We start from the raw sequence: 13286 nt of genomic DNA on the forward strand, positions 1-13286 counted from the left end.
GTGGTTGTCTAATGCGCCCTAATTTGGTTGTATTGTGTATTAGTACATGTGGTTGTTGTCTAATGCGCCCTAATTTGGTTGTATTATGTATTAGTACATGTGGTTGTTGTCTAATGCGCCCTAATTTGGTTGTATTGTATATTAGTACAGGTGGCTGTTGTCTAATGCGCCCTAATTTGGTTGTATTGTGTATTAGTACATGTGGTTGTCTAATGCTTCCTAATTTGGTTGTATTGTGTATTAGTACATGTGGTTGTTGTCTAATGCGACCTAATTTCGTTGTATTGTGTATCAGTACATGTGGTTGTTGTCTAATGCGCCCTAATTTGGTTGCATTGCGTATTAGTACATGTGGCTGTTGTCTAATGCGCCCTAATTTGGTTGTATTGTGTTAGTTCGAGGAAAAAACGTACTGTGTTGTAAAATATTACGTGCGAGGCAGTAGGTAGTGATCCACCGAAGTGGGACAGATAGTAGAGAGAGAGAGAGAGAGAGAGAGAGAGAGCAGGCCAAGCGGTGCCAAGTGGCGTTCGCTGTTTTACGATTTATCCAGCACACTCTAAGAAATCAGTTGTCAGACACTTTTCCCCCTACAAACTGTACACAGAGCAATACATACTTCATATTGCGAACTGATGTTGTCAGTAACAAGGCTATTGCCACACAGGATGAAGTAGCACTGCTTGAGGAAGGAGCTCATCTCTCTGAAGATCAATTCATGGTTCTCCAGTTTGTTCTCCTGCAACAGTACCAGCTGCTGGCTGTGCTCAGACTGTATGGTCCTCTCTTGTATTTGCAGGGCTTGCTGGTGGAGTTGCAGTTGCACCTGTCACATCCAATAACATATAAAACTGAAATCTGTTTAGCCAATCTTACTTCCTTCTGTGAAATTATCTCTGAAACTTATCTACTAAAGGTCTTACTAATAAAAACTCTATATACAGACGTTTAACTGTCTTATACTTATACAATGAGTAGCTCGTTTATAAGTCGTGTGTAAATTTCTTACTAATAATCACTACATACATCGCGTAAAACAGTATAAGTGTTACACAGCTACGTCATAGTTTCGTCATTACTTCGTTACGAAAGGCAATAGAATATCTGAGGTTCTCTATTGCATTCGGTAGAGCGCTCTAGTGTGGCATGTTAAGTATCGATAGTACAACTGGCTCTAATCGATTACCACACTATATTTTGGTCAAAGTGTACAAGCTACAGCAATATTATTCTAATTATTCTGTGCTCTTTGGTTTGTTCTTCTGTGGTTACAAGACAACCATCATCATAAAATGACAGTCGATATGAACAGCTGTTAGAGGGGTGGCCATTTTTTCTCTATATACAACTCTTAAACAAGGGGTTTCGTGTATATAACTACTACAAAGCAATTCCCACTGTATAGTTACAGACTGTTTATACATCCATTGCTTGTGCATGGTTTATTAGTAAAGTTTTCTGTCTCAACTCTGCATAAGTCTCATATAAAAACTATACACGGTTTATTAGTAAGACTGTAAATAACTTAAATCGGCTACAACTTGCCATTTTCACTCCAAAACTAAGAAATGGATTTGGAACACCTCAAAATCTGTGCTTCAGTGGCTGACCATGATAATATCTTTGAAAAATATTGAAGTGCAAGAGGTCAAATGACTTTATTGTCAAACGCCTGCATTAGAAAACAATAACTAAATAACCACTACCTGATATCATATTTCTCACAATAGTTACTTACTTGTATAAAGTTCATGTTCACATGCTCTTGCCTACCTGTAATGGACAACTAACAACAGCATCCTTGAAATTGGTGACTTCATCTTCATTACGCAACTGATTCAACAAGTTTTCTGCTTTTGTACAAATTGCATTCCATTTTGTCAGTGCCACCTGCAAGTTCTGCTGCAAGCTTGCTTCCCGACCTTCCAGTTGCTTTCTTGATGATTCAATGCGATGAAGACGCTGAAATAAAACATGTTAATTTGTTTGTAATAGCAGACATTTGAGCAATCTTATATTTTCTATCCAAGGTGACTGATTTTAATGCAGTCTACTTTTGGGGTGCGTGAACTGTTATGCAGGCATTATCTTAATTCCAACAAAGTCAGATTTCTACAGAATATATCTGCAGGATGTTAACCTGTAGACATCTAACTACACTGTAAGAAACTACGTAAATTATGCCAAATAAAAATTTCGTTTAAAATGTTAATTGAAGGGGTAAGAATGAGATAGTCCAAAAGCCACACTTTTAACAAAAACCGTTTTTTATGCAAGTTCACTTCTTACACATAATTCGATCGTCTAGTTCAAAAGTGTGACAACTCAAAAAAACAAGTTTTGAGATCTCTTCAGTTGAAAGTTTCAAATAAATCACTCAGAAAGGAACAGAGTTCTGGTTCATAACCACGACAATTAGAAATGAGTCAGTATTCAGGACGAGTTTATCACAATCTTCCAGTTCATTATTAATGCATTTCGAAGTGTACTAACAATGAATTAGTAAAGTCCATAATTATAATTACTTCTAAAGTAGTTTATTTAGTTTTTTTTTTCTTTTTGGTTGTTAATATGACTTATCTCAATACTGAATCGGAAAGAGCTCCGAAAGGGGCTTTGAGTAGTATAAATAACTAAAAAATGGCAATTTTTGAGTTGTAAAAGTGTGACAATCGAATGAGGAAGCTGCTAGTAAAAATAATATAAAAATTCCTCAACAAATTATGTAAGTATACGCTGAAGAAATTATGATACCGCACCTAATAATATTGGACTCTAAACCTTCAATACACTCTCCTGTAAAATTTTGCCTGTGTGGCTTAGGACTATATCATTTTCACACCTTCAACTATTTGGAACTCTTGACTACATAAAAGCATTAAAGTGCACGGGTCAGGTATACAGGAACACCACAGTAAGGTTGCAGTGTCTCTAATGCAACAAATGAGGAACAAGCATGAATATAATTTTTTCATCAAAAGTAGGTTCTTTCAGTGGGAAAAATTGCACACGCTAAGAATCAAACTTGAGTTATTGGCATTCTTACCAAGACACAAAGTTGCTTTTTAACTGGTGGCATATTGGGTTTTCTCACTCCTGTTTCTTTATACAAAATTATGCAATTGTATACATTTAGTCTGTTTTATAAACATTTGAAATGCAAAAGGTAATAGTGTGTTGACACATTAGTTTAGTTGTGGCATGCAATTAATAATAGTAAGGTTGCAGGTTCGAGTGTCTCACATGTTTCAACGAGTGTTTTAATGTTGCAATCCACAAATTCTTTTGTTCATAATTCTACAGCCATTCTGTGCTACCCTAGAAATTCCGAACATCCTATCAATTCAACCACTGGCTGAAATAAAATTTATCAAGTTCGAAGAATAGGCATATTTAGCAATGAAAAATATCAAAGCCCAAACTATGGTACTTTTGAAAGAAGAAAAACACCGTACCTTGCAATTTTATTGGGGATCGATATTTTGTGTCGTATTAGGTTTTATATGCTAGCTTAATCATAAATGCATTGCAGGAGGATTCCTGCAATTTTGAGCACATATTACACATATTTTCAATACTAACATCCTAAATATATAATCTAATTTCATCATCTTCTGTGGACCTCTGGAAAAAGAACTAAGGAAGAGACTAGTGAAGTGCTTTATATGGAATGTCGCATTGTATGGGGTAGAAACATGGACATTACGACGAAGTACAGAGAAGTGAATAGAAGCATCTGAAATGTGGATATGGAGAAGAATGGAACATGTGAAATGGACAGACAGAATAAGAAATGAAGCTGTGTTGGAAAGAGTGGGTGATGAAAGAATGATGCTGAAATTGATCAGGAAGAGGAAGAGAAATTGGTTGGTCACTGGCTGAGAAGAAACTGCCTACTGGAAGATGCACTGGAAGGAATGGTGAATGGGAGAAGAGTTCAGGGCAGAAGAAATCAGATGATAGACGACATTAACATGTATGGATCATATGAAGAGATAAAAAGGAAGGCAGAAAATAGGAAAGATTGAAGAAAGCTGGGTTTGCAGTGAAAAACCTGCCGTTGGGCAGAACACTGAATGAATGAATGAATTAATTAATTTCATCAGAATAACCTAACAAATATATTAACTTTTTTTTTTACATATAGATCCTTAGCTCAGTTAGTTTGTAAACACTTCCATGTTTATCAATAATGAATACAAAATCTGTGCTGCTACCTGCAATGCCATATATTGGCCCTGTACCTTCCACGTGCTTTACTAGAAATATCAGAAGCCATAACCTTGCATTGAAACCTTTTAGAAAAAGACACTGATACCGCAATTTTGAGGGCATACTAAAAATGCAGAATTATATATGGTAAAACCGAAAAAGACAAGTATTAATTAAGGGAATATACACTGTGTCCGGGACAAAATTTACCAATAAGAAAGTTTAATAACTCGCGTAATAATGGAGATAGGAAAATGAAATTTGCGGCAAATGAAAGAGGGACATTTTAAGTTTTATGTGTGATGTTGACAACATTTGGTCATTGTTGTTGACATAGCTGTAATTAAAATGGCGTTCACAGTGCAACAAAAAGTTCAATGCTGCTATTGGCTTGACGAATTCAAGTATCCGAAGAGAGTGGAGAGAAGATTTAGACAACGGTGGCCTGAGAAGCAACCACCAGATAGGCACACAATAACAGCTTGGCATAGAAAGCTTCTTGAGACCGGTTCTCTTGTAGAGAAAACACCACGCAGGAAGAAAGTGACAGAAGCGCAAGTCGACAGAATTCCAATGGAGCCCGTGTAAGTCTGTTCGCCGTGCCAGCAGGGAACTTGCAATTCCAAAGTCAACTATCCACGATGTTCTGCACAAGAGGTTACGTCTGCATGCATACAAGATTCAATTGGTTCAAAAGTTGAAACCAAACGACTTGCCTGCACGATATTTCACTAGTGACATGCTGTTGAAAATTGATATTGAAAATGGATATCTGCAGAAGGTCGTGTTTAGTGATGAGTCCACCTTCCACGTCTGTGGGATCGTCAACAGGCATAATTGTCGCATATGGGGATCAGAAAATCCGCATGTAGTGAGGGAATTGGAAAGAGACAGCCCTAAGATTAATGTTTTGTGCGGACTTACACATGAAACTGTGATTGGACCATTCTTTTTTTGCGGAAAACACTATCAATGAAAATGTGTATCTTGATATGCTGCAAAATTACGCCATTCCTCAAATTCCACAGGGATATGTTTTCCAACAAGACGGAGCTCCGCCTCATTATGCATTACATGTTACAGATCACTTGAATGAATGCTTTCCTCAGCGATGGATTGGTCGAGGTGGAACTACAGCATGGCCTCCCAGATCCCCAGACCTAACCCCACTGGACTTCTTTTTTTGGGGATACATAAAAGACATTGTGTACAAGACTGTAGTGGCAGATTTGAAGGATCTGCGTCAGAGAATTGTCGCTGCTTGTGCAACTGTCACTCCAGAGATGTTACGAAACACATGGCAAGAACTTTAATATCGCCTGGACATCTGTCTGCTACAAGAGGTGCACACATAGAAGTTTATTAGTGGTCATTCGAAACTTTGGAAGTCCCTTTGTCAATTCCCGCAAACAGCATTTTCATCCATCAATTATTTGGCGAGTTATTAAACTTTCTTATTGGTAAATTTTGTCCCGGACACCCTGTATTATACTTCTCACTAAAAGAACCACTTTTGAAGGAAACTAAAATTCTCGCATATTCCCCCATTAGCAAACTGATCATAAGACAGTTTGTACTGAATGTCTCCACTTCGTAATCAGAGACATCCCTGGACTCAGCTAATCTAGCAGTGACTAATCCTAATTTTTTTAATTAGAAGCACCTACAACAATAGAATAGAAGAGAATGATGAATAGCAGTTAGATTTTGATATTTCCTGGAATCCTCTCAACCTCGTACAGCATTCCTTTACGTGCTGTAAATCTGTAACATGATATTCTCAGATTTACTTCCCTCCCAAAAAAAGCCAAGCTATTTTTTTTTTTTTACCAATTTGAATTCGCAATAAAAGTCTGGGGCAAAAAAGATTCCAAAAAACACATTCTCTTCCATTAAGAGTAAAAGAAAAATCCTAGCTGACACCACTAGCAATAAACATGTTGATCTTAGTGAGTACCTTGTTGAGGGTGTTGGAATCGATGGACAGGTATGGCAATCTGTCAGCAGTCTTCTGTTTCATTTGGTTCCTCCACTGTAGAGTCTTGATATCCTTGCCCAGCTTAAGGATCTCCTTGCTTGCTACCTCCAGTTCCTGGTGCAGATCATACAGCTCCTTCCTCTCTGGAGCCACAGGAGCTGCTTGAACACTCCTCTGATCAACAGCCTGGGTCTCACAGTTCCGCAGCTTCTGTTGCAGGCTCTCCACCTCTGCAGTCAGCGTCTCCACCATTTTGGAGTACTGCGAAACACTCAGATACCCAGTGATGATGTTCTTCTTCATCTGCAAAGATCCAAGTAACATAATAATAATAATAATAATAATAATAATAATAATAGCCATATTTAACCTGGCAGAGTTAAGACCGTAAGGCCTTCTCTTACACTCAACCAGGATTAAAACTTGCTTACAAAATTGAACATACAACTGAATCGGAATTCAGTAATTACATACTGATACAATTTAGGTACATAATGAGATCAAAAGAGGTATTTACGTAAAAATTTACCTCATAAAATAAAAATAAACATAGTGGAATACATATTAATGTTGTTATATTACCGGTTCTTCTGTATGGTTGTGAAACTTGGACTCTCACTCAGAGAGGAACATAGGTTAAGGGTGTTTGAGAATAAGGTGCTTAGGAAAATATTTGGGGCTAAGCGGGATGAAGTTACAGGAGAATGGAGAAAGTTACACAACACAGAACTGCACGCATTGTATTCTTCACCTAACATAATTAGGAACTTAAAATCCAGACGTTTGAGATGGGCAGGGCATGTAGCACATATGGGCGAATCCAGAAATGCATATAGAGTGTTAGTTGGTAGACCGGAGGGAAAAAGACCTTTAGGGAGGCCGAGACGTAGATGGGAGGATAATATTAAAATGGATTTGAGGGAGGTGGGGTATGATGATAGAGACTGGATTAATCTTGCACAGGATAGGGACCGATGGCGGGCTTATGTGAGGGCGGCAATGAACCTTCGGGTTCCTTAAAAGCCATTTGTAAGTAAGTAAGTAAGAATCAAATACGAATCACATAAAAACAGAAGCCGATAATTTAATAAAAAATGTACACAGTAAAAATAAAAATAAACACATTAGTATACATATTAGTATTAGATTACAATTAAGTAGGATTTACATAATTAAACCAGAAACCGACAACTGAATAAAATGTACAAAAAAAAATAGATTAATAAATTTAAAAAAAAAACAACACAGTTGGATACATATTGGTGTTGAGTGATAAATAAACATGATTTACATGATTACACAATAAAAATAAAAAAAAAATAATAATAAATAAAGTGGAATACGTTCCATTAAATATTTGCAATGTGTTAGGTCTGGCAACTCATCATAAAATATTTTTTTAATTTACATTTAAAAGAAATTAAAGTTCGGCAGCCCTTAACTTCAGGCGACAGAGAATTCCAGTGACGAGAAGTAGTAACAGTGAAAGATGAAGAATAAAGAGATGATGTGTGCAGTGGTATTTCTAGCGTGTTATCATATTGTGACCGAGTATTTAAGTTATGATACAGAGAAAGACAGAAACATTAAATAAATAACACACCATGCAGGAATCTTGTAGTCAATAGTTCAGATAAATAGTCTTAGAAATTTTATCGTAAGTAGCAGTAAGTCTATTCAGTTTATGTAAATAAAAGGAATTGGGATATTTCTACAGAAAATATTAAATTACAGAAAAATAAATGAAATGGAGAAATAAAAAATACACACAAAAATCGTCGCCATGAAGATGAAAAAATCATCATCATGAAGAGCATAGTGGACCAAAGATCTGTTTTAATCTCGAATTTTGCATCTTGGAATGCATATTTCTGCAGCATCAAAAAGAATATCGATAAATTCTTTGCAGTTGTTATTGTATGATTTTTCGAACCTGAACTCAAAATTTTCACATTTTGCTTAAACTGCTTCTTGATATTTTTTTTCAGTTTGCTTTTTAAAATTCCAAGAGCATCTCTGCTAGATAGGCATACATTGTTCTCGTTTATTCTGAAGATTAATAGTATTAATAATGATTCTATGGCCACTACCAACATAAGAAATAATTTTTCTTGCTATTTATTCAGTGATATCTGAAGATGCTAAAGTCAAATCAGGATCAGTTTGAGATCCATTAAAATGGAGAAAGGCGGAAGTATCTATGTTCCTATAAATTAGTTCCACTGTTAATAAAGTCTAATTTTTTCTCCTGCAGAATTTATGTGATTATACCTCCATAATGGACACACTCCAATTTTTCGCGTTTAAAAAAAAAAAAAATCCCAACATAATAGACGCATCTCATTTTAAACAAAGATCGTTTTAATAATATGACATATAATATAATGAGCTGACAGTGAATGAGGTAAGGCTAGTGTTAATAACAACAATAAAGTGCCTTGTCTTATTATCACTGTATTCACTGTTACAAGTTATCATCTGTTTACACAACTGCTGCTAACATCAATCGTCTTAAGTGCAAAGCAAAATCAATATATTAGTTGCAGCCCATATATCGTTATGTATTCTATAGATTATTTCAGCATTCGAGCTGGTACACCTTTCATACTGTACGCGTTTTTTTTAACAATTTTTTTTCCTCGCATAAAGGACGCATCCTAGTTTTTTTGTTATAAAAATCGGAAAAAAAAAGTGCGTCTATTACGTGGATAAATACGGTAACTTTGGGAAAGTGTGCATTAAAACATAAAATAATAACAGTTTGAAATATCCAAAATATTTAAAGCAGAATAACTATTTGGGAGGTTATATATATATCTTACAAATTTATGTGAATGTTGTTTTCCCATACATCAGTTTCAATTGCCTCCAATTTATCTATAGGATTCATTAACAAGGATTCCACCATATTCCACATAGCAAAACAGTGTGCCACGAACCCCTGGTGTAGTGAACTGTCTATTTCATACTTCTTACATGGTGATATTTATATATGGCAAAATTACAATGCGTGGGACAATTAAAAATAATGAAAATGAAGCATTGCCCACTGAAACACCTTATTCAGTGTTTATGGAATTTTGCAACATTTATCAATCTTTATTGTTAAAACTCCTATAAGAAATGTAATTATGTTTAATAAATTTTCACTAAATTAATTCTGTGTATAGTATTGTTGTTTAGTCAGTTTTCCAAAGACAGTTCTGAACCTCATAAGTGACATCACTCATGAGACAACTAAGCCAAGAGGTAATGGGGTAAGTGGGTCAGTTCCTTTCCTCTTCCATTGTCCTTCCCCTTCGCTGACTAGTAATATAGTACACTAATCACGTAAATGTTAAGGAATGATATTTCTAGTAATATTTCTGTTCAAAATTATAACCCAAAAGAAAATAAATATGTTTATAAATGTGCCTACGTATTACTTTTTAAAGAAATTGTTGCTGTAATGAGAGTTCAAATGATTAAATTACAGTAGAACCTCAATAAGACGCGCCTGCTTATTACGCTATTCCGCGTAATACACTTTTTTGTCGGGTCCCTGCACATTTCATATATAACACTTTTATAAAATACTTCATTTCTTGCGCTCAAGTCCTGCATAAAACGCTATTTTTGTAGAATATTTTCGATGTAATTTTCAGCAATTTACTGTAACAGAAATGAAACATTTTGGCCATTGAACTCAGTGGTGCTATTATTACCTGCGCACTTAACCTTCATACTAGACAATACCCCACCCTCTTGTTACACTCTCTTATTAGACTCTTTACCTGTGCGCTTAAAGCTTACATACAGTTACAATACCCCACCCTCTTGTTACGCTCTCTTATTCGACTCTTTACCTGCGCGCTTAAAGCTTACATACAGTTACAATACCCCACCCTCTTGTTACACTCTCTTATTCGACTCTTTACCTGTGCGCTTAAAGCTTACATACAGTTACAATACCCCACCCTCTTGTTACGCTCTCTTATTCGACTCTTTACCTGCGCGCTTAAAGCTTACATACAATTACAATACCCCACCCTCTTGTTACACTCTCTTATTCGACTCTTTACCTGTGCACTTAAAGCTTACATACAGTTACAATACCCCACCCTCTTGTTACACTCTCTTATTCGACTCTTTACCTGTGCGCTTAAAGCTTACATACAGTTACAATACCCCACCCTCTTGTTACGCTCTCTTATTCGACTCTTTACCTGTGCGCTTAAAGCTTACATACAGTTACAATACCCCACCCTCTTGTTACACTCTCTTATTCGACTCTTTACCTGTGCGCTTAAAGCTTACATACAGTTACAATACCCCACCCTCTTGTTACGCTCTCTTATTCGACTCTTTACCTGTGCGCTTAAAGCTTACATACAGTTACAATACCCCACCCTCTTGTTACGCTCTCTTATTCGACTCTTTACCTGTGTGCTTAAAGCTTACATACAGTTACAATACCCCACCCTCTTGTTACGCTCTCTTATTCGACTCTTTACCTGTGCGCTTAAAGCTTACATACAGTTACAATACCCCACCCTCTTGTTACACTCTCTTATTCGACTCTTTACCTGTGTGCTTAAAGCTTACATACAGTTACAATACCCCACCCTCTTGTTACGCTCTCTTATTCGACTCTTTACCTGTGCGCTTAAAGCTTACATACAGTTACAATACCCCACCCTCTTGTTACGCTCTCTTATTCGACTCTTTACCTGTGCGCTTAAAGCTTACATACAGTTACAATACCCCACCCTCTTGTTACGCTCTCTTATTCGACTCTTTACCTGTGCGCTTAAAGCTTACATACAGTTACAATACCCCACCCTCTTGTTACGCTCTCTTATTCGACTCTTTACCTGTGTGCTTAAAGCTTACATACAGTTACAATACCCCACCCTCTTGTTACGCTCTCTTATTCGACTCTTTACCTGTGTGCTTAAAGCTTACATACAGTTACAATACCCCACCCTCTTGTTACACTCTCTTATTCGACTCTTTACCTGTGCACTTAAAGCTTACATACAGTTACAATACCCCACCCTCTTGTTACGCTCTCTTATTCGACTCTTTACCTGTGTGCTTAAAGCTTACATACAGTTACAATACCCCACCCTCTTGTTACACTCTCTTATTCGACTCTTTACCTGTGCACTTAAAGCTTACATACAGTTACAATACCCCACCCTCTTGTTACGCTCTCTTATTCGACTCTTTACCTGTGCACTTAAAGCTTACATACAGTTACAATACCCCACCCTCTTGTTACACTCTCTTATTCGACTCTTTACCTGTGCACTTAAAGCTTACATACAGTTACAATACCCCACCCTCTTGTTACACTCTCTTATTCGACTCTTTACCTGTGTGCTTAAAGCTTACATACAGTTACAATACCCCACCCTCTTGTTACACTCTCTTATTCGACTCTTTACCTGTGCACTTAAAGCTTACATACAGTTACAATACCCCACCCTCTTGTTACACTCTCTTATTCGACTCTTTACCTGTGTGCTTAAAGCTTACATACAGTTACAATACCCCACCCTCTTGTTATGCTCTCTTATTCGACTCTTTACCTGTGCGCTTAAAGCTTACATACAGTTACAATACCCCACCCTCTTGTTACACTCTCTTATTCGACTCTTTACCTGTGTGCTTAAAGCTTACATACAGTTACAATACCCCACCCTCTTGTTACACTCTCTTATTCGACTCTTTACCTGTGTGCTTAAAGCTTACATACAGTTACAATACCCCACCCTCTTGTTACACTCTCTTATTCGACTCTTTACCTGTGTGCTTAAAGCTTACATACAGTTACAATACCCCACCCTCTTGTTACACTCTCTTATTCGACTCTTTACCTGTGTGCTTAAAGCTTACATACAGTTACAATACCCCACCCTCTTGTTACACTCTCTTATTCGACTCTTTACCTGTGTGCTTAAAGCTTACATACAGTTACAATACCCCACCCTCTTGTTACACTCTCTTATTCGACTCTTTACCTGTGCGCTTAAAGCTTACATACAGTTACAATACCCCACCCTCTTGTTACACTCTCTTATTCGACTCTTTACATGTGTGCTTAAAGCTTACATACAGTTACAATACCCCACCCTCTTGTTACACTCTCTTATTCGACTCTTTACCTGTGTGCTTAAAGCTTACATACAGTTACAATACCCCACCCTCTTGTTACACTCTCTTATTCGACTCTTTACCTGTGTGCTTAAAGCTTACATACAGTTACAATACCCCACCCTCTTGTTACACTCTCTTATTCGACTCTTTACCTGTGTGCTTAAAGCTTACATACAGTTACAATACCCCACCCTCTTGTTACACTCTCTTATTCGACTCTTTACCTGTGTGCTTAAAGCTTACATACAGTTACAATACCCCACCCTCTTGTTACACTCTCTTATTCGACTCTTTACCTGTGCGCTTAAAGCTTACATACAGTTACAATACCCCACCCTCTTGTTACACTCTCTTATTCGACTCTTTACCTGTGTGCTTAAAGCTTACATACAGTTACAATACCCCACCCTCTTGTTACACTCTCTTATTCGACTCTTTACCTGTGTGCTTAAAGCTTACATACAGTTACAATACCCCACCCTCTTGTTACACTCTCTTATTCGACTCTTTACCTGTGCACTTAAAGCTTACATACAGTTACAATACCCCACCCTCTTGTTACACTCTCTTATTCGACTCTTTACCTGTGCACTTAAAGCTTACATACAGTTACAATACCCCACCCTCTTGTTACACTCTCTTATTCGACTCTTTACCTGTGTGCTTAAAGCTTACATACAGTTACAATACCCCACCCTCTTGTTATGCTCTCTTATTCGACTCTTTACCTGTGCGCTTAAAGCTTACATACAGTTACAATACCCCACCCTCTTGTTACGCTCTCTTATTCGACTCTTTACCTGTGCGCTTAAAGCTTACATACAGTTACAATACCCCACCCTCTTGTTACACTCTCTTATTCGACTCTTTACCTGTGCGCTTAAAGCTTACATACAGTTACAATACCCCACCCTCTTGTTACACTCTCTTATTCGACTCTTTACCTGTGCGCTTA

The 13286-nt window shown here is 37.1% G+C and overlaps 1 protein-coding gene across 3 annotated transcripts in view; it reads right to left on the reverse strand.

The window, feature by feature from the left end:
* Positions 1-13286, reverse strand: part of LOC138706628 (kinesin-like protein KIF18A) — a 53035-nt gene that overhangs the window by 16973 nt on the left and 22776 nt on the right. For all 3 annotated transcript variants that reach the window (XM_069836158.1, XM_069836160.1, XM_069836159.1), the window contains exons 7-9: positions 6170-6493; positions 1774-1962; positions 620-826 (exon numbers count right to left, since the gene is read on the reverse strand). In XM_069836158.1, coding sequence (XP_069692259.1) covers positions 620-826; positions 1774-1962; positions 6170-6493 — 720 coding nt within the window. The remainder of the gene's footprint in view (positions 1-619; positions 827-1773; positions 1963-6169; positions 6494-13286) is intronic.

This window comes from Periplaneta americana, chromosome 9 (assembly GCF_040183065.1).
Source record: "Periplaneta americana isolate PAMFEO1 chromosome 9, P.americana_PAMFEO1_priV1, whole genome shotgun sequence".
Lineage (NCBI taxonomy): Eukaryota > Metazoa > Arthropoda > Insecta > Blattodea > Blattidae > Periplaneta > Periplaneta americana.